At 41.6% G+C, this 19,914-nt stretch overlaps 1 protein-coding gene across 1 annotated transcript; it reads right to left on the bottom strand.

Moving 5' to 3' along the window:
• Window positions 1-9,198: 9,198 nt before the first annotated feature.
• On the bottom strand, window positions 9,199-19,522 carry STMND1 (stathmin domain containing 1). Its single transcript, XM_040549483.1, has 4 exons — window positions 18,742-19,522; window positions 17,675-17,855; window positions 15,376-15,530; window positions 9,199-11,210 (listed from the first exon to the last, which is right to left on the bottom strand). The coding sequence occupies exons 1-4, from the start codon at window positions 18,823-18,825 to the stop codon at window positions 10,938-10,940; spliced, it is 693 nt and encodes a 230-aa protein (XP_040405417.1). The 5' UTR covers window positions 18,826-19,522; the 3' UTR covers window positions 9,199-10,937.
• Between the last annotated feature and the right edge of the window lie 392 nt (window positions 19,523-19,914).

Below are 19,914 nucleotides of genomic sequence, written 5' to 3'. Positions count from 1 at the left end.
AATACATTCTGCTGGCAGTTAGCAAGTGCAGTGATTTCAACACAGATGAGAGAAGAGAGGACAAAGAAAGAATATGCTTAGAGCATCCTTTTCACTACGAACCTATGGGCCAGCTGGAGTGTTTACAAAGCTCTAAGGCCAGCCAGCAGGGAGTTGCAATAATCTAATTTTAATTATGTGACAAAAGCATGAAGAATCATTTCAAGGGCTAACAGAGGAAAATGGTTGCAGCCTGCCAATATTCCTTAGATGGTAAAAGAAGACAAGTTAACCCACAGAATTTAGTTGTTTCTCAAAAGACTAAATGGATCTATCAAAACTCCCAGTCTGTTGTTGTTAGAGAACAAGTTGGTTGCCAGAAAACGGCTTTAGATGTTAAAGAAAGTTCCCAAGAGTCATCTAGGCAGAACAGCAATACCTGTGCTCCTCTTCTGAAATAAAAAATATGCTCCAGTGGTGAGAAAACAAAGTCCCATAATCATATTAAACTAGCTAATATGAAATGCAGAGTGTACATGTTGCTAGGTACAAACTGACGGAGCTTCAGCCTGCGTTCTCCAGCATCACAGCCTTCTGGCAGGATCACAATAGTACAACAGCTGTTTTGCTCTCCTTAAGCAAAGCAGAGTTTAAAAAGAAAAAAGAAGAAGAAAAGAAAAGAGGAGCAAAGCTCAAATCCTCCTGCTTTGCACACACCGCCGCCCTTTGGGAGAAAAGCACTGTTGTCTCCTGACAATTATAGGACAGAGCTGACAGCAATCAGCCAAATCATTTTGACTCCATTGAGTAGATGGCCATAGTGAAAACATATGGAAATAATTTACATTTCGTGTTACCAGAAAATGAATCCATGGGTTATTTTAGTATATTCTTATTCCAGGATGCACTGAATCTGAACTTTTAATACGAGATCATCATTACTTCGTTGTTCAGCACTGTTTTATTCTGTCTTGTGGCACTCTTTCACCTGCTGTTGCATGGGGATTTTGTACTTTGGTTTTATTATTGCTTGAGGAGGAGGAGTGGACAAAATTTCACACTTTTTGCAGTGGCATTATTGGAAATATTGCATTTTTAACCAATTCACATTTGACAATTATACAGTCGCTGGGGCTTCATGGAAACTTTCATGTAATGGCATAGATTGTTTCAAAGCTTGGTGATGTGCTTGAGCTATCCCTCTTGCCACAGCATCACTTTGATGACAGCACTACAAAGGATGCCGGAAAGTGCAAGCAGCCTGGTTTTGCTTCTACTCTTTGTTATTCCACCAAGTGAAATAACACATTGCTAAATAAGTGCATGGCTTTCAAGTTCAAGAAATGTTAAGCTTGTTCTTCATGTAGAAAAGCTTTAGTTAAAGTACCTTACCATAATTCAGAGCATCGCCATTTGAAATAGGAGCACACTACAACGTGTGTGTTAAGCAAACACAGAATGTGGTGTATGTTGTTACTGCATTAGCATAATCCTGTTTCCATCTGGGTCTGCAATTTTGCAGACAAGTGATATCATGGAAAATGGATTTGTCTCCTGTATAGCCAATGGAAAAGTGGGTGAAAGTGGTTTGGTATTTATTGTGCATGTCCACAAAATTTGTGCAGTTCTTTCCATAAAATCAGCTAGGTCTTTCTGTAGCGAGACTTTGATGAAAGCCTCTGTACAAATACAAATGATTAGTAATGTGTTCTACAAATCATTATTAAAATAGTAACAAACTTAAAACTTCTCTGCTAACATCCTGTACTCCTCTCTTCTTTAGAACGCTCTCAGTGATTACCATTACTAAATTCAACCTCAGAGTAATTATTCTCAAAAACGCTACCAGTGTTCATTACCACCTGCAAGTTACTTTTCCCCATTATGTGACAGTGATGTTCCCATTCTTGATCAACACTGATGTTCAGATTTGTATAACTTGAGGTCTTTTTCTGTGAATTTAACCACTTCTGCATGGGATTTCCTTCCAACACCAAGTGCTTTTGGCGCTCAGGTTAATAGTGCTTTTTGGCATGTATCTGGAGTAGGATTTAAGGTGTGATGTTAGCATTCCTTTGCATATTTTCAAACCTCCCCTGGCTAGGTTTTAGCATGGATACATTGCATATACTATGAAAATACGTCTGCTGTCACATTAGCATATACTGCCATCACACCTCAGTTCAGGGCCAGCTTATGGGTACAGATAGAGAAGTCTATCTGTCTCAGCTAGTTTGTCCTCCTCAGTGCCCATCTGTGGTACCTGTGCTGGATGAGGTGAGAATGAGCTATCTGACCACTATATGCTGCCTGAGCATCACTTCTGCTGCTGCTGTTAGCCATGACCACAATGGTCAGGGCAAGAATGCGAACAAAGTGAAAGAGGCAGTAATTATTGTTAGGGCTGGGAATGACAATGTTAGGGCAAGGAATGCTTCCTTGCAGGAGAAATCACTGACACATCTCTCGAGAGATGCTGCTGGGGCTGGGGAGAGATGTAGCATGATGCTACATTGGGTCTTAAAATATAAAATAAATTGTTTCTGCAGTCAGACAACAGCCATTAGCCTGCTGATGCTTAAATTTAGTTAACGAACAGCTTTACATGCATAAATGAAACATTTTTTCAAGTCCTCCTAAGCAAGCTGTAATCCTTTCCTGCCTCTTGGGAGCATGCACTAGGCATAAACTAAGACTGATATAAACTAAGACTGATGGATTCTAAATTTAGGAAGCACATTAGAAAAAGGGAAGAGTAAGGAAAAAAAACCTAGGAGAAGAATTCGGGGTTGCCATCAGCTTTCTGATAATATAAATGTTTGTATATACGTCTATACGCACCTGCTGACGTGAGTAATTCTTCAAATATCTCTCAAATAATTGTTTTATACTCTATTGTTATTTCCTTAGTAATCTGGCAAGGAACATCTTTAGTCTCTGGAAAACTAAAACCATTTGCCATGAATTTGGCAAACCAGGGTGCTACCAATTTTGATAAATAGTCTATAGGGGAAAAAGTGAGAAAGGGTAAGACCTGATAAGTGTAGTTTAGAAACAAACTAGTTTAACTTTTCATTTTAAAAGTGACCCTCTTTCATTTTTACAATGAGGTTTAAAATCTAGGGTCTTGAAGCTAAATTGAATAATTCTTTATCCAACCCACATGATCTTTTTTCATTTATCTGATGCAGACCCTGAAGTGAAAAGTCCATTATTCAGTCAGCTCCAAAGGGTGTCAGCTTGAGAAGCCAGAACAGGGAACAGAGGTGGCAGGGCACAGTCGAAGGAGTGATAAGCTCAGTACTAGCTGTTGGTTGACATTACAAAGATTGTTTTTGTCAAGGGAAGAGGTGGAAATATCCTCTCTCCTTTTCTATTGTTTGTTCTTTAAAGAAAGCCAAATTTCACAGTGGCATTCCCAAATGATTAAAAGCTATATACATCAGTCCTCACTCTCCCTCCAAGTTACCTTAAGAATCATGAGGCTGTTATCTAACAATATACTTTTTCCACTCCAACAAGGTAACTTTTTCTCCAGCTGGAGAAATGCCTGGAACTCAAAACAGGTGCCTTAAGAAAATTTCCTGCTGCCCTGTACACATTTTGAGTTTTCTAAAGTGTGTTTTTCAAATGGAAATCTTCAAACAAAAGGGAGGCCCAGAGTCTCTGTAGACCACCAGCTATGACAAAGCTGCGATATTTCTATAAGGCAAACAAGGTGTGATGTACTGTTGTTAAACAAAAATGTCTTCTTTTGTTTATGTTGACTGAAGCTTCAGCAGTCTAATGACGTTGGAATTATAGATTTGTAGCAAAAATCTTGAAAAGGAGTATACCTTGGTTAACACTGTTAGGCAAAGAAGTAGGTACAAACATCTAAGAATGTGTCTAAGAATGCGGCCTCCAGTTATTTATCAGCAGTAATTGTACTGAATCCAAAATGCCTTGTAACACAGCCTAATAGTTTCAGATGGGAGCCCTACAGAAGGCATGCCTGCATCTTTACAAAATACTGATCTGGAGTTAGCTTGACAGCTCAAATTCCAAGTGGGCTATCTGGTAACTTCATGGGTTGAATATAAGCAATGAAAGAGTCCAGAAGTTTGCCCGCTGCTCCATCTAGTGCTTGTATCTTATAGGATCATGAAGTATCTTTTTCTTCTGAACTCTAATATCCTAGGAGAGGCATGGATATGGCAAGGAGCAGCTTAACTGCTAGGGAGCACTTCTTTTCCACTGGCTTCCTTGTTCATGAGGGCTATCTGTTAGAAAGCCTTCTCTTTTACCAGCCTCTCTTCTGCCTGCCAACCTGCTGCAGCGAACAAGTGTTCCCAAAGGCAGGCTGAACTGCCTTTGCAAAGGGGTGATCCTTCAGGAACATTTAGGGGAAAAGGAATATGTAAAGCATGAGACATATCGATCGCTAGGATTGTGGTGATGAAAGCACAGTATTTATGTCTAGACTTTTGGATACAGTTTCAGGAATTTTGTATTTAATATGACTATTTTTAAACTAAAATAGCTTATTTATACCCAGTAAGTGTCAAATCATGGAATAATTAAGTCTCTTGGCAGTGTACTCAAAGGGACATGATATAGAGGATAGAAGACGGAATATCGCAGTGGTCAGAAATGTGGGGAAAACAGTTTCACACAGTGTCCACTCTAGAATTTTAAACAGTGGCAAGGAAGGTTTCTGAATATAAACTGAATTGTCAGAAATTACTTTGTCAGAATTGTCTCTGTTAGTTTTCACTTTGGCCAACTATCACTTCCCAGGCAGCTCCCAATCACAATTCAGAAGATACTCTGGATCAAGGACCACTCCCATGTACAGATGCACACGTGTTTTGGTGAAGAGAGAATTTAATAAGATGGTTGCTGGTGTTCCTTTCCATTTGGCCCAGGCATAGTTTTCCCAAAGTGCAGATGAAGCCACAGTGTAATGCTGTGTTACTGAGAATTTTGATCCCTTGCAGTCCTAGCCTGAGAGCGTTGGCTCTGTAACTCCTACTGTAATAGTTCTTGTTTCTAGCTCTAGGCATCCAGGCAGTGTAACAGGAAAGGTGATGGCTCTCACAACCACGCGAGAGTACAACGTCAGAAAGAAATTTTTAGTGTCTTATATTACTTTCTACATTTTGCAATTCTGCAGCTGGATCTATACATTTGATTTTTAAGTATGACTCTAGTCTAAGTAGCTCATAGAGATGTCATTGCTAATAATCATCAACTTCTATATCACTAGCTGGCCTTACTATCTTCCAAAATATAAATAGGATCAAAACAAAAGGAGCAGTCATATCAGCATACTATAGTAGCCAGGCACTACGTGTTGCCACAACACACTAAATACTCTCACCTGGAACGGAGAAATTTTTCCCTATGCTGTCTTTGTGAAACTCTTTCTGAATTTATTTGTTTTATCTTCCTCGTTTTCTTTCTCTCACTTTACTCTCATCCAAAACAAAAGCCATTCTTGCCCTAAAACTGCCAGAGAGGAAGAATGGACCTAGCACCTGCCAGAGATGTCAAGTATTGAGAATAAGAAATGGCCTGTTAAAGACAAAACCCTGAAGAAACAAGAGAAAACAAAGTGGAGTGGGAAAGTGCTTGTAGAGAGGAAGCCCATTCTGCTGCTTGTATATCCGTCAGGTCTTTATTTCAGAACAAATCACTCCACAAAATAAAATCCCAGGCAGAAGCGTTAATGGGGTAGCCGTGAGTGAGGGCACTTGTGGGTCACGCAGCCGGGTAGGACATTCATACCCTGCTCTGTCCTCACCGTCCCCGAGATAGCCTCTATCAACTTGTTTGGAAACACATCTCCGGAGCTAGCTGCTTCATGGCAACAGGGAGGCTGGAACCGGAGCTTATGTACGCTATCTCGGCAGGAGAGCTCCATTAATATCCCTGACAAGATCTCTTTATCCTGTGCCTTCCTAATCTGCAAGACAACAGGGAAAGAGGGAATTCTCTGAGCTAAACTGAGTCCCTGCTGCGTGCGATTGTTACCGTTTTTACTTTGTAAAAGTTGTGTCTTTGTTTTATCAAATGCTTTGATTTTTTTCAAAAGGAGAAGGAGGGAAATATTTTTGTTATTCCTATTCTGGGAGGGGTTGCGCAGCAGACTTCTATGTCCTAAAGCATTCCAGTATCCAGCCCTCCCTCCTCATGAATCCTGCCCTCTCCATTTTCCCTCTGCCCCCAGACTTCCCCTTGTGCATTAAGACCTGGGAGTCTTTTACCAGTTGGGATTTCTTCAGTAGCTGCTTATGCAATCACTAACGTCTCTTCTCAGTAGTTGCTGGGCCAGTGCTGGGAAGAGAAATGATGGTTTCTCTTCACGAGCTGCCTGAAATTAGAACTTACTGGCTCCTCAAAGGGAAACAGCACTTCTGACAGCACTTGAAAAGCAGCCAAGTTGTTTTGAAATGTCAAATAAACGTAGAAAAAAGAAGAGAGGTTGAAGGGCCCTGATTCAGATTTTTCATTTAGATCCCTCTGTACCCTTAGTACTACACTCAGTAACTAAATGCAATGTTCTTTATATGTAGGATATGTAGGTCAGATGACATTATTTAATCGCCCTTCCTGGCATTGAGATGCCTGAATTCATGCCAAAGCATCGCTTTTTGTAGCACAATTTTACCCCCACCATGTAATAATTTGGCTTGGTCTTAGGTACATTTAAAGAGGCAGACAGCTACAGCAAAGCCTGTATAAAACTTTAAGGACTGACTTTAGTTTCATCATTCCAGGTGGCATTAGAAGTGTGCATGGAGCAAATTAGGAAACAGTGCAGCTTCACAAGAGACAGCTTCTGAGCGCTGCTGCGGCATGCTGGCTGAGCACTACAGGCTGTTTACAAAACAGAGGCTTATGCAAGATGCTACGGTTTGGATGTCGAGTTCAAACACTGCAAAATCGGAATCATCTCAGTTCCTGCCAGCTCCTCCTGTCTACTGAACACGACGAGTTTATTTCAGATTGCCCCTCTTGGTCCAGGTGTGTATTTCCTTTCTCCCTGGAGTCATAGGGTGTAGTGGTCAGCTGTGCCTTCCCTTTTGTGAGAAAGCTGTTTGCCCCAGATGTTCGCACACCACTTTGAAATGGGAGAATTTTGGTGGTCCAGCAGGAAGAATCAGTATTTTAAACATAACATTCTCCTCCAGCATATAGAGAATTGCAGTGCAGCAGGGACAAGGTAAAGACTTGTGACTCTATGCTGGAGGGAAAGAGAACTGGGTCAGAGAGAAGAACAGCGCCCGAGGAACATGAGGAAGGCAAGATAAAGGTACAAAATCCTATGCTAGGGGAAAAGAAACATAGCCATGGAGGGAGCAGCTCTGACCACATCAAAAAAGGAACTACAGCAGCACTCATACCTGCCCAGGAATGAACTTGCCAGACAAACACAGGTGTCAGCCTCCAAAGGACCTGACTGTGCATTCACATGAACGCAAACACATGTTATTTCCTTTCCCTCAGACAGATGCAAACCCCTATCAGAGCAAAACCTGGCTGTTAGAGAAATGGCTAGTGTGGCTTCCTGTGGCAAAGAGAAAAAGCTAACTGATAATATACCCATAATTTTATTTCCCTTTAATTTCTCTTCGTGACATTCTCATTCTTCCTTGTGACTGTGTAAAGGAATCCACATCTTTCTTTTAGCTAAGTATCTTAGGAAACCGTGACTGAAAGGGCCATTCATTTCAATATTGAAATTGATTGGTACGTTTTCCTGTTCAGAAACTCTTGGGGAAAAAAAAAATGGACAAATACATAAATAAACACCTGATCTCTCCGCTGGCGATGCCGAGGCACCTGCTTAGCTCCCTTGCTCGGGGGCAGGCGGCCGGTAGGCTGCAAACGCCGCCCATGGCCGTGGCGCGGGGCAGGGTGACACCTGCTGGGGACGGAGGAGGGCGGTGAAATGGCGGCGCCTCAGGGAGAAAGGGCGAGCGCCTAGCCCTCATGGCGGCCTGCGGCTGCCTCACGAGGGGAGCGGAGGGGCAGGCCCTGAGCTCTGCTTTCTGGGGACAGCGACAGGACCCGAGGGGAACGGCATGGAGCTGGGACAGGGGAGGGTCAGGCTGGGTGTTAGGGAAAGGTTCTGCACCCAGAGGTGGTCGGGCACTGGGACAGGCTCCCCAGTCACTGAGTCAGCTGGAGTTGAAGAAGCATTTGGACAATTCTGTCAGACATATGGCTTGATTTTTAGGTATTCCTGTGTGGAGCCAGGAGTTGGACTCTATGATGCCTGTGGGTCCCATCCAACTCAGGATATTCAGTGATTCTGTGATACGAAGGGCCAAATTTTAGTCCCTGCTGAGGCAGTTCATGGAGCCACCAACCTGCACACATGGTTCGGTTGGTCCACAAGAGCTGAGACTTGGCAAAAGGGACAAACCTGTCCACATGGCAGGCTGTGCTACCCTCTGTGCTTCCCCTGCCAGCCAGCATGCCGGCCAGCTGCCTTTCCTGCTGGAAGTCCAGTATAACCCTGGGGAAAACGCCTGGCACAGGGGCAGGCCTGGGCAGCAGGTGTGTTGCACTGGGTGGGCACGCTCACCCATTTCGGTTCCGTTTTCTTGCCCCCCTGTAGTTACTCTCATGTCATGTTGGTGTCATGACACCAAAACCTTCCCCCACATGCATTCGATGCAGGTAGCTCATCCCTGTGACATGCAGATCAGCTGTAGCTACCTCACAGAGACCTGGAGCAGCAGAGGAGCTGCTGGGCAGTGCAGGGCTTAGTATATGCTCCCCACGGAGCCCTGCACGCAGAGGAGTTTGACTATGTGTTGCAGCTTCCTACTCTGACCGTTTCTTTATTGCGAGGCTCCAAATGGCTCCCTGCACGTATTGCCTGAGACAAAGGATCATAGCCTCTCACAGAGACATCTGAGGGGTTTAGAGCAGAGATGTAGAGGTCCCTGAATGCCAAGGATAGGAATCATCCAGTTGCTCAGCCAGTTCAATCTTAGTTTCACAAAACGTCTTGCCCTCTGGAGAAGCTCAAGAGAAAAGTTCATCCTAGAAAAGACTCAGGATGTTACTCGTGCTGGTCTAGCAGGGTGAGCCAGACAACACAACCACTCCTTGACAAAGCATATACCAGGCTGCTTACTGCTGTGCTTCTCTGTCTGTATCACAAGGCCTTCTAGGTCTTTGTGCTGCAGGGAGCTAAATCCTCACCTGGGAAATAGTAGAAGAAATGGCATTGGCTGGGGACAGACAGTAGTTTGACCTTCTGAAGCTGTGGGAAGGCTTTGAGTGACCATTAGTAATTCAGTAGCTTAGTCTTTACATTCACTACAAAAGGAGGTAAATTAGCTTGGTAGAACAGTCTGTATGGGTAATATATGCACATAGACAAGTTTTTTATTCCAAGCCTGGCCAGGTAGCCTTAGCTTAAAGTACCTGAGACAAAAATCAGCAAACAGCCTGGATTAACTGTGTGGTAAGAACATATCCTTAGATCTCTTACTTCTCCCATCTATCAGATTGTTAGATAATTTCAAGTCAGGTGAGCAAAGTTCTGTTTTCTAAATATTTCTCGCTTTTTCCTCTGTATTTTTACTGTTCTTTCCAGGCAGTACAGGATAATTTTCAGCTCCATTTTTATTTGTTAAAGTGTCACTTTTTTTTTTTTCCATAAAAACAACCAGCTTGGCCAGACCTGGAGCTAGACTAAAGTACTAGTCCCTTTCTGATGGGTTTCCTCACTCAGCTTCTTAGGTGGGATCCCAGCTGGTTAAGAGCTGAGCTCTTGCTCCTCCCCGTAGTGATTTAGCACAAGTCTAATAAGAGAAAAGGAAACAGAAAAACCTCTTTCTTCTTGAGAGTGATAGGGAGAACTACCATGAGACTGTAAAAATTAAGGGCTACCTTCTCCTGTTCTACAGTACCTGGCCTGTGATTTAAGAGAAGAGAGGTCCTGTACTGCAGCTGAACTTCATGGCTTGGAAGGTGGAAAGGAAGATGTGGTATCTGTAGCTGGAGGTAGAGAAATAAAAAAGCCAGCTTCAGAGCAGAGGAGAGCGTGGTATGGGATTGATGAGGGAGGGAAGTGGGTACAGCCTGTGGCACAAATGGAAGTGAGGACTGGGCATATTTAGAGACAAACCAGAAGGGGGTGGTAGGGCTGGTAACAGGTAGAACACAAATGCCACCATTGTTTTACTTGCAGCTTTTGGAAGAGCTGGCTACAGTAAATGTTGTGTGCATGTTGGAGGTCGGGCATGGGGCATTCAAAAGACTGACCAACTGCATTGCTCTGTTATGAAAATAGGCATCTTCTTCCTATACATAGTGGTAACTCACGTATACACTGTATATCTCAACCAATTAATTGTTTTCTCCGTTGTATTTCCAGTACTTGTTCTGTCCTTTCCTTGTAAGCACAGACATTCCTGTGGCTTGTTGTTGCCTTGCTATCTGAAGCTCTCACCTCTCTGCCAGCTGCCCTGCACAGTGAGTTAAAACTCCTTGTTCTTATGCTTAGGTCCCATCATGTTCTTCTACCCCAAATCCTTGCAGCTGTTCACTTTCTTTTTTTTCTTTTCCCCATACATGTCTGTCTTTCTGAGTGATTACAATGCATTTCCAACCTCCAGTTCTCTGCTGCCTAGGAAAAGGGGATCTTTCTATGTGGCCATCCAAGAAGTGAGCTAAATTTACTAAAGTAAATTTAATAGAACCATGGTAATGTGTATGTGCTCAAACTTAGAGACTTAAAGAGCAGACAGGCTGGTCACTAATTTATCTCTTCCTTGATTTTCTTATTTGTTTTTTCTTTCAACTAGTGTGTAAGAACTTAACATTGGATTCAATTTCCCCAGATGAAATAGGTGGTAGCAGGGCTCAGCTGTCCCCTCGAGATGATTTGTCTACTTTTGCTCCAGGAAGAGACAGTTGTAGGGAGCATAGAGGTTCCCTTTTTTCAAGACAGCTTAGATCCAGATTGTTTCATTGATGCAGTTGTAAGTTATATCAGACTCAATGGTAGAGCCCTCAGTGTAATCATTTGTGGCTTCTCCTGCAGTTATTTCCTTTATCAGTACACCAGGCTCCTCATCTAAAGGTGAGGGCTGAGGGGTGTCTGTCCCTCCATGACTTCCGCAACTTATGCAGTCCTTCTCAGTCTGTTCACCTGTAGTTTGGTGGGCAGTTGCTGGAAAAAATGCAGTGTGTTGTGCTGTATTGCTCAGTTCCTCTTCCCTAATCTAAAACAAAACAGAAACCCCATTGCTTTGTAAAAAGGGATGGAAGTACATGGAAGATGGCATGAAACACATGCAATAGTTCTTTTTTTTTTTTTTTTAACCCAAATGTGATCAGAATACCACTCCAGTTAGCACTGAACTTAGCCAATTTATTCTGGTGTCCATAGAAGATACATCTCTTTATTACAGGAAAAACTGCTCCAGAGGCTCCTCTCCTATGCATAGTTTTAGGATAATCTTTCAGCTTTCAGAAAAAGTAAACTATCCATATGGCCTTTTGACACCTATTAGATAAATACAGGATCCACTGTGCTGCCACTGGTCAGATTTTGGTAGTACCTTGCACATAAACTGTCTGCATTAAGTCAGTTTATAAAAAGCAGAGGATTTTAGGTGGTGAAGCAAATGCTGGAGAATACATAGCAGAATCAGATGACCTGTTTTTTCTGTTCAGTAAAAATCTTCATGTCCTTCTCTGTAAAATCATCTACTTGTTTTCAAACCAAATTTTTTTTAGCCTAGCTGGTGGCTTCTTCAATGTCTTTTCCAGGGCATCTCTCTGTAGAGACATAAAAAGCTTTCAGCAGAGTGGATTTTGATGTTGGAATGACACTTTGCTCCTTACCTTCTGCTTTCTTTTCCCCTGCACAGAGGTGATGTACTCTGATACCAAAAGAAGCCTGGAAATAATGTGCTAATATCCTCAGTGTTCACTCATGAGTGAGTGTTTGCAGTGAGAATTCCCATTTTCTAGTGAGTGATGCGTCTGAAGCCTGCAATGTTGCTGTATGCCCACCAGATGTGGGAATTTGGTAATGAGGCCATGGGTGTTTAGGGAAGTTACTTTACTACTAATGAAGAGATTTAAGAATGGTTTTGTTAGAGCTTCATAATCATGATACTGCTGGCCTCTACTGCATGCAAATGAGCAGCCCACTCCTAGATCTCTGCTGCTGAGGACAGCACTTACTGCTGGAAAGGTGCGGTGATTATTTGACCATCCAAGAAGCTGAAGTCTACTGCTGTCCGTATGATAAGCAGTTTTAGTAGTGTTGAACTCAAACCAAGGACCTATGGTGAAATACTCACTGTCCTGTTTATAAGCCTCCAGAGTTACCTGCTCCCCAGACTTCTGCTGCCATAAATAACCCTAGAAGTCAGGCCTCACTGCCAGAAGTGTTAAGTGCTGCAAATAGTGTAGAGGATGACTCATTTAGTGAGATGAAGGCAGAGCATGAATCAGTAGGGAGAAACCTGATATACAAAGGAGACATTTTGGATGCAGATGACACACCAAAAAATCTGAACAATGTTCAATCATCATAAAAAAGAAACAAAAGACTTCTTTTTTTTTCTTCCCCTTTGGGGAAAAAAAAATAAAAAGCACCACCTCTTTTCTAATGACAAAGGGTACTCTAATGAAAGCCCAAAGTGGGAAGCTATCGAATACTGAGCTTGTCATTTTCTTACCCAAGATAAAAAAGTGGACTGTACAGAAAGAAATATATTGAGAATTCTTCTCTATATGTCCAAACTAAACAGGGCATTTAGCAAACAGGTTGCTTTCCGGGTTGTTCTGTATCTATATAGGCTGAGCAAATAACTTACCTTTGAGCTAAATAGTTGTGGGAGATCAAGGAACCCACATTGAAAGCTGACAGCAATGGAAAAGCTAAAATAACCTTTGTACATCTTTTGTAAATGCTAACTCATGATAAGTGGATTAAATTCCTGTAGACTGCTCTATTTGAAACTAGCTTTGGGTCCTTTTGGTTACCTTCTAGCTTATACACATAGGTAGACTTGGAAAAAAGGTACCTGATAGATTATATGCCACAACTACTGGTACACTAATGAATTAAGTGTCCAGTGTTTATTAAAAGCTTAATGTAAACTCATCAGGGGTGAGGATGAAATCATCACATCTGACATCAGCTAAAATCTTTTTGAAGCACTGGAAGAAAAATAGCAGTTACTTTGAAAAATAATTAAAAAAAAAAAAAGGACAAAACATAATAATTCAAAGAAACCTAGCCATCTATATTTTAGGTTGAAGTCTGGCTCTACTGGAAATTTTAGTAAGAGCTGCTGTTAAAATTGTAGAGGCTAGTTTATCCTGTGATGTGTACAGCTCTTCCTGGCTCAGTTAGACTGGAGTGATAAAATGTTGCTCTCAAAAGTTCTGGTCCTTTAGGGCAGTAATGTGTAGAAACAGGCATCTTAGCCTATGCTGCTCGGAGTTCCTTTGTTCAGGACGAAGTGAAGGACAGTCAAAAGACTGAAGGCTGAAAAACTGTTTCACAGTTTTGGCAGCAGTAGGAAATCCTGAGAAGACGGGTAATGCTACCATGGCTTAAGGGATGCAAATACTTCTGTGGAATAGAACTGCAAACAGGAAGGGAAAACTCCTGCAAGGATATCTCAGTCTCCAATATTACTGTAAAAACAATCTCAAACCTGGTTGTACTAGTCTCTTGTAGTGTGGTGAAGTCTGAGTGTTTTTCTTCATTGAAGCTAGTGCTGGACTGAAATTCAGCACAAAGCCATTCATGCTTATACATGGTCAATTTTAAAATTTCAGGTGTCACTTTACCCATGTGTTAATGCTCAAAATTCATAGCTGCATGTTGTAATTTGGGATATGTTAGGGTATAACTCTTTTCTACTGTATTCAGTACATTACTGTCTGTATTCAGTACATTTAGCCCCTCTATTCATAGGTAATCTGCTGGATTTTTAGTTCTAATATAATAAATTATTCTTACAGGAGGCAGCACAGGCCAAATTTTCTATTGCTACTAAGGGAGAGCTAACAGTTAGCACCTAGTGACAGATTTATGTTTTCACTTGTAGGCTGCCCAGCAGTGGGCCCAGCTTGAATGTAAAATATTGCTCGGAAAAGTTGGCTTTGTTAGTGAAAAAGTACAAGGCTCATTTTTTTTAAAGCTGTATTGATTTTTTTTTAATATTAAAGAGAAAAAAACACAACCCTCCTTCTGCTGAGGGGAGGGATATAGAAACTCTCTAAGGAAAAATAGCTCAGACTGAGCTTCTGTCAATAAAATTGTGTAATTTAATACTAGACAGCTTTTTAATACAGGAGGAAAAAAGAACAGACATTCTCCTGTCTCAGAAGGGGAAAAATACAAAAACCTGCCTGCAGTATGTTACCTAAATCTAGCCGCAGAGGAGATAATCCCTTCAGGCACTCGAAAAATCTGTGGGGAAATAAGGCTACGGAGAAGCTGTACTCAGATATCTTCCAGCCCCATTTTCCAAAGTGATGGCGATAGGAGATGTGTTGTGCAGCACTAGCGGCCAGACTGCAAGGTGGCATTTGCTTGTTTAGTCCTTTATATGAAGGCTTCCATGTTACCTTAATATAAGTGGCCAAGGTTTGAGATGTGTAAATAGGTTGCCTCAAACTGCAAAGCTACTCAAAATCATCCTTGGTTAGAGCTGGAATTGTTTCTGTGTTCACTGTGTCCAAGTAGTTGTAAGATCATACTTTGGACACATCCACAAATGGCATTAAACTTCTTGCAAACTCCTTATAGACCTCCTCCCTCCTGCTGTCTGTACTTGAAACCCTATCTGTAAGAAGCAACTGACCTTTAACACAAAGCTTGACAACAAAGAATAAGCTTGAATTCGGAAGCCAGAATAAGTCTTAGGTTATTACTCGGAATAGTTTCTTAATCAAATACTTATTCTATAAAATGATTACAAAACATTTGTTTTTTTAATGGTTTCTGAGTCTGAGATCAAATGCAAATTGCAAATTTCTCAGAAATGTGAATATTTAGGATTTCCGAGTTCTTCACTTAAGTGTAAGTCCTGGAAGTGATATTTCTCCTAGTTTTGCAGGCTTGAGAAACAAGTTTATGGCTTGTAACTTCCCAGGGAGTCCTTTAATACTGTCACAGTCTCCTCTGTACTCATTTGAAACAAGCCTGGAAGCTGTAACAGCTAAAAGAAAACTGCTGCCAACTTCTGTTGTATTAACATCCCCGTAATACAGTTCTCTGTTGTTAAACAACTTTCCAATGAAATCTTAGAGGAGGTATGCCTGGATGCTTTGCATGTGCACAAAGTGAATCTCAGGGAGCTCACAGAAGGGTCAGAGCTCTGTAGCAGAGGTCCTGTGTTATACAATGATGCTTACCTTGTTTTCATATACCTCTTCAGTCCTGGCAGTAGTGCTTTGGCTCCTGATTATCCCCTGCATCCTCAGCTCCTCAAGAATGTCTGATGATTTTTGTCTCTCTATTTCTTGTAAGGTCCGTGATTGACTGATGAACTCACTGGTGAGCAGTGCATCTTCAAGAAGTGAAAACATTAGAATTTATTACATGTAGAGCACTTAGATCACAAAGATTTGTTTGAACGCTATTTCCAGTGCCAGAGGTTTAATTGAAGAGGTTGCATACTGAGAACATCAGTGGAGAAGGCCTGCTTGAGGCTCTCTTCACAGCGTAACATTGCAGTAAGCTTTTTAGTGGTTGGAAAAAATGGAGTTCAGTTTTGCACTGTGGCCAATTACACCTGGAGGGCCGTATGCAGGAAAGCACGGAAGCATGTGCCGAAGGCTTGTCAAGGCAATTTCTAAGCATGTTCCCAAACAGGGGCCATGGAGAGCTCTTTACAATTCAAGTTCTCTAATGTTCGGTGAGCTGATTAGAGAAAGACAATGTAGGATTGATAATACAAGCCTATTCATAGGCCATCTTGTAAGGATCACCGTGCTCTTCTGTTAAACAAATGCTAATTTTCATATGCTTTCATTGTCTATGATTTTTGTCACAAAAGGACTGTGTATGATCATACTTAAATGCAACAATACAACAATTATATATTTATAAACAGCAATTAAGAATAAAAACCAAGTTATTTTGATAACCCTTCTGAGTGGCTGTTCAGTTTCCCCATATTAGATATGAATAAACAACAAATAACTTATTGCCAAGACACATCAGGTCTTTCAACCCTCAGTTGACAGTTATACCATCTGCCCAACCTCTACTGGCAGAAAATAGAGCTTTTGTATGAAGAATACTTGGACTAAATCAAAGTCAGTTATCTGACATCTGCCACTCTTTATAAGCAGAGTGGGTATGGTAACATTGGCTCTTTTATATCGGGTAGTAAAACAAAAATGCAGAACGTCTACCACCTTGTATCAGTTGACTCTGTACCTCTCCTAAAATAACCAAAAAGCACTGGGGCTCAGCTGTCAGTCAGCACATGTAGATGTCAGAAGCCAGTATACACCAAAACATACCTTGGCAAAAAAATAAAAACTCACGATGAGTAGGCAGCATTGACAAGAGATGTGAAATTGTATTGGTCTCACTAATACATGCATTCAGAAAAAAAAGATGAAGTTGATATGTCTTGGTTTTCTTGTCTTGAAACAGAAACTTTAAGCATGATTTCAAAAACTTTGTTTAGAAGCTTCCTGTGAAGTTGTCTTTTAACAAGGAGGAAGAAAAGGAACTCTAAATGAAACGCTTTCAGAGCAAGCAAATCATTTTGTTCAATCTGAAATGAAATCCTTTCATCACGTCCTTCTGTGGCACTGGGAGTTAAGTCCTCTGTAATGAATAGCAAACACCAGTAATTATTCCTTTTTCGTTCAATTTGGAATATTTTATTGCAACCCTTCTTTATGATAAAGAGCAAACAGCCACTTTAGATATTTGATTTAGTGTTTGAAATGTAAGCTGTTCGTAGCACTTGAAAAATAGAGTTAAACTACGAAATTGGGGACTTCATAGTCACCAAAGACTATGTTGCTTTTCCATTAGTATCTCGTACTACATCAGTATCCTAAGGTTAGAGAAGAGTTTGGGTTTAAATGTTCCCTTGTTCTTAAGAAATTTAGAAAAGTTCTTGGCAGATCTCTGTTTATTACTGTGACAACTTCTGGGATTTTTATTATTTTTTCTGTATAATAACTTGCCCTGAAACTTTTGGTTGTAAACTTAAGGAGTAATGTGGCATTTATTTACTGTCTACACCTGATGCTAGTCAGGAGAATTGTATTCACTATTTTGTTGTTTAAAACAAACAACCCCCTCCATGTGATGGCAGCAGACCAACAGCACTAGCGTGGGCAGTGTGCGCTCCTGGTGCGCCCTAATCCCTGTTAGCGAGGGCGACCTGTGGGGACAAGGCTGAGCGAGTTTGTTCTCTTGGTCTGCTCCAAGAGTCTGCCAAGAAAAGTGTATATCCTGCTGCCTGTGCTGGTAGTGAGGGCCGAGTCATGCTGCAGAACATAATAGGTGGTTAGGAAATACTTTCTGCTACTATTGCATGGCTTTAAAGTAGTGCTAGGAGCTCAACCCTTGTGGTGTCGCAGGATGAACGTTACTGTGGATTGAAGCTGGCTGTAGCAATAGACTCTCATGATGATTCATTCCTGGGTCCCTGTGGAGCTGGTGTGACCTTCAGTTACTATTTACCTGTGCTTTGCACATTGCTTCTTTTTTGAGAAGGTGTAAATCTTTCTGCAAATTCCTCAGGGGAGTCTCCTTCTCTGGCCTTGTCTTCAACTTTGCTTCCTCTCTCTGAAGTGCCCACTGGCCAAGCTGCCCCATCCCATGAGGTGACAGCCCCTGCTCTAGCAATGCTGGCACTTGTAGTCTACGAGAAAATGAAAACAGAAATGAGAGAAGTCCTTAAGGATTTGTAAACGTTTAAGGAGAAGGCAATGTCTAAAATAGTCCCAGAGATTCCACAGGTTCAAAGTGGAGTGGAAGATAGTGGTTCCTGATACTTATCCGTGTTTTGTCACAGGTTGATGTTCATGGTGATGAAGGGTCTCTTATAGCATTTTGGAAAGGAAGCAACGACCTTAAGCCTGAATGTGTCCATAATCCGGTGTGGCTATATTGGAGTACTGTTTCAGTACTTGTAAGTGCCATCTGTGTGTGGGTCAGCAGTTAGGAATTTAAACTCCGAGAGTTTTAAATTAGCACATGGTAAGGTCTTAACCTATGTACCTTCTAAACAAGAGCTTTGAACCTACAAAGAATGCAGGATTAGAGCCTAGATGTACTTTTGTCTCTTCTCTGCATGTTTGGACTTGATCCAACTCAACTATGCAAACCACACAAAGTGGTCGTGCACGTGTACCGTGGAGTATTTGCATATATACAAGTCCCCTGCCTCATAATAACATTTTATGGCAAAACCCACCTTGCTGAAGTGTTGTAATTCCACACTGGTGTGGGAGATAAGTGCCTGTAATTGCCTCTCTCATGAGGTAAGTGACAGAGCCTGTGAAAGGCAGCTTTTCCAGTGCTATAAAATCAGGTCGTGCATGTGACCAAATGGTGGGCCTACTTCCCCTGTAGTGTAAGAGTTGGATTAAGCCAAGTGATAACCCTTCTCTTAAAGAGCTCCCTGAAAGCATCTGAGCTACGGTTACGTCAGCAAAAACATGTCTCTGGATACACACATGCTTATGTGCTCGCATGCTAAGACATCTAGTAACATACTTTATAGAGAGTCTAGAAGAAGTCACTACCTGGCTTTTGGCTTCTTGGTTCTTCTCTAGCTCCTCAGAAGGCAGCTGTGCTACAGCGACCCTGTTAGAAGCATTGCAGCCCATGGCGAAACTGTGACCATCTGCTTCTCCTTGCTGCAGGTCCAGGGAGTAGAAATGCCCTCATCTCTTCCGTAGGAGCTTGGTTATTCATTATCACCATGGAGTCCAACTGTTGCCAGGGCCTGTTGCTATAATAAATGACACCACAGAAGGCTTTCTTCTTGTGTCCTGGCATACAGACGTCACCATCTTTGTCCAAGCACCCTCATCTGAAGTTGAGAGGGAGTGTGTTTCTTCTGTGCCGGCTGGGGATGTGGGTCTGAAAGCAGCAAATCTCTGCAGGTCACTGAGAGGAGTAGGGAACCTTCAGTGGGAACTCAGCTGAAGGCACTTGAGTGTCTTCAGCTTTTTTGCCTTTTTTTTTTTTTTTTTAGGAACAGGATACTGTCAGGTAAAATAAGTACTCATATTGCTGTCTGGTTGGATTTCTTAAGTATTCTTCATTACCATTAGAAATTGGAAAAGATAAGCACTGGATCTGCAATTCCAAACAGCAAGGCAACCTTTAAATGAGAGTAAAAGTAGTCAGGAGACAAGGACTGGCTGTGGTTAGGGAAAATGTTTTAAATGTCCTCCAAAATCATTGTACGCTTTCTTGATTATCGCTTGCTTCTGTCCGTGTCCTTTGAGGTAGATGTTTGTAGGAGACGGGGGATTGGAGATTTGCTTCCAAGAAGTTTTATAAAAGATAGCAGAGTTAATGGAGTGCTGTCAGTTGAAGATCATAACCAGTCATGTCTCAGGTTACTTTGGCTGAGATCATCAATTGTTATAGTTAAAAGAAATAAATTTTAGTTTTGCAAATGTTGACAGAAACAGACACTTTGTATGAAATCAAAGTATTCAAAATACCTCATGCTTATGAGAAATTTTGTGTCCTGAGATCCTAGTAACAGATAAATGTCAGCTTGTGACTGTACTCCAATTCATATCAGAAAACTTACTGTAAATTTTGTCGATTTTTTTTCCATGTATGTGAAACTGAGATGTTTACATGACAAATGCATCCTTCAAGTAGTAAGGTTGGTGAGCTTTCAGCATCAAATGAACCCCAGTGCTCAGAGAGAATGGCTCCAGCCTAGGAGATCATTC

Source organism: Cygnus olor, chromosome 2, assembly GCF_009769625.2.
Source record: "Cygnus olor isolate bCygOlo1 chromosome 2, bCygOlo1.pri.v2, whole genome shotgun sequence".
Taxonomy (NCBI): domain Eukaryota; kingdom Metazoa; phylum Chordata; class Aves; order Anseriformes; family Anatidae; genus Cygnus; species Cygnus olor.
Note: the sequence above shows the minus strand (reverse complement) of the source record. Positions and strands in the feature narration are given on the sequence as shown.

Coding starts and splice junctions, on each gene's coding strand:
- STMND1 (XM_040549483.1), bottom strand. CDS start 18,825: ATGGGCTGCAATGCTTCTAACAGGGTCGCTGTAGCACAGCTGCCTTCT. Junction 15,531..17,674: donor AAGCAATGTGCAAAGCACAG/GTAAATAGTAAC, acceptor CACTTCTTGAAG/ATGCACTGCTCACCAGTGAG. Junction 11,211..15,375: donor AAGAGGTATATGAAAACAAG/GTAAGCATCATT, acceptor GTTTTGTTTTAG/ATTAGGGAAGAGGAACTGAG.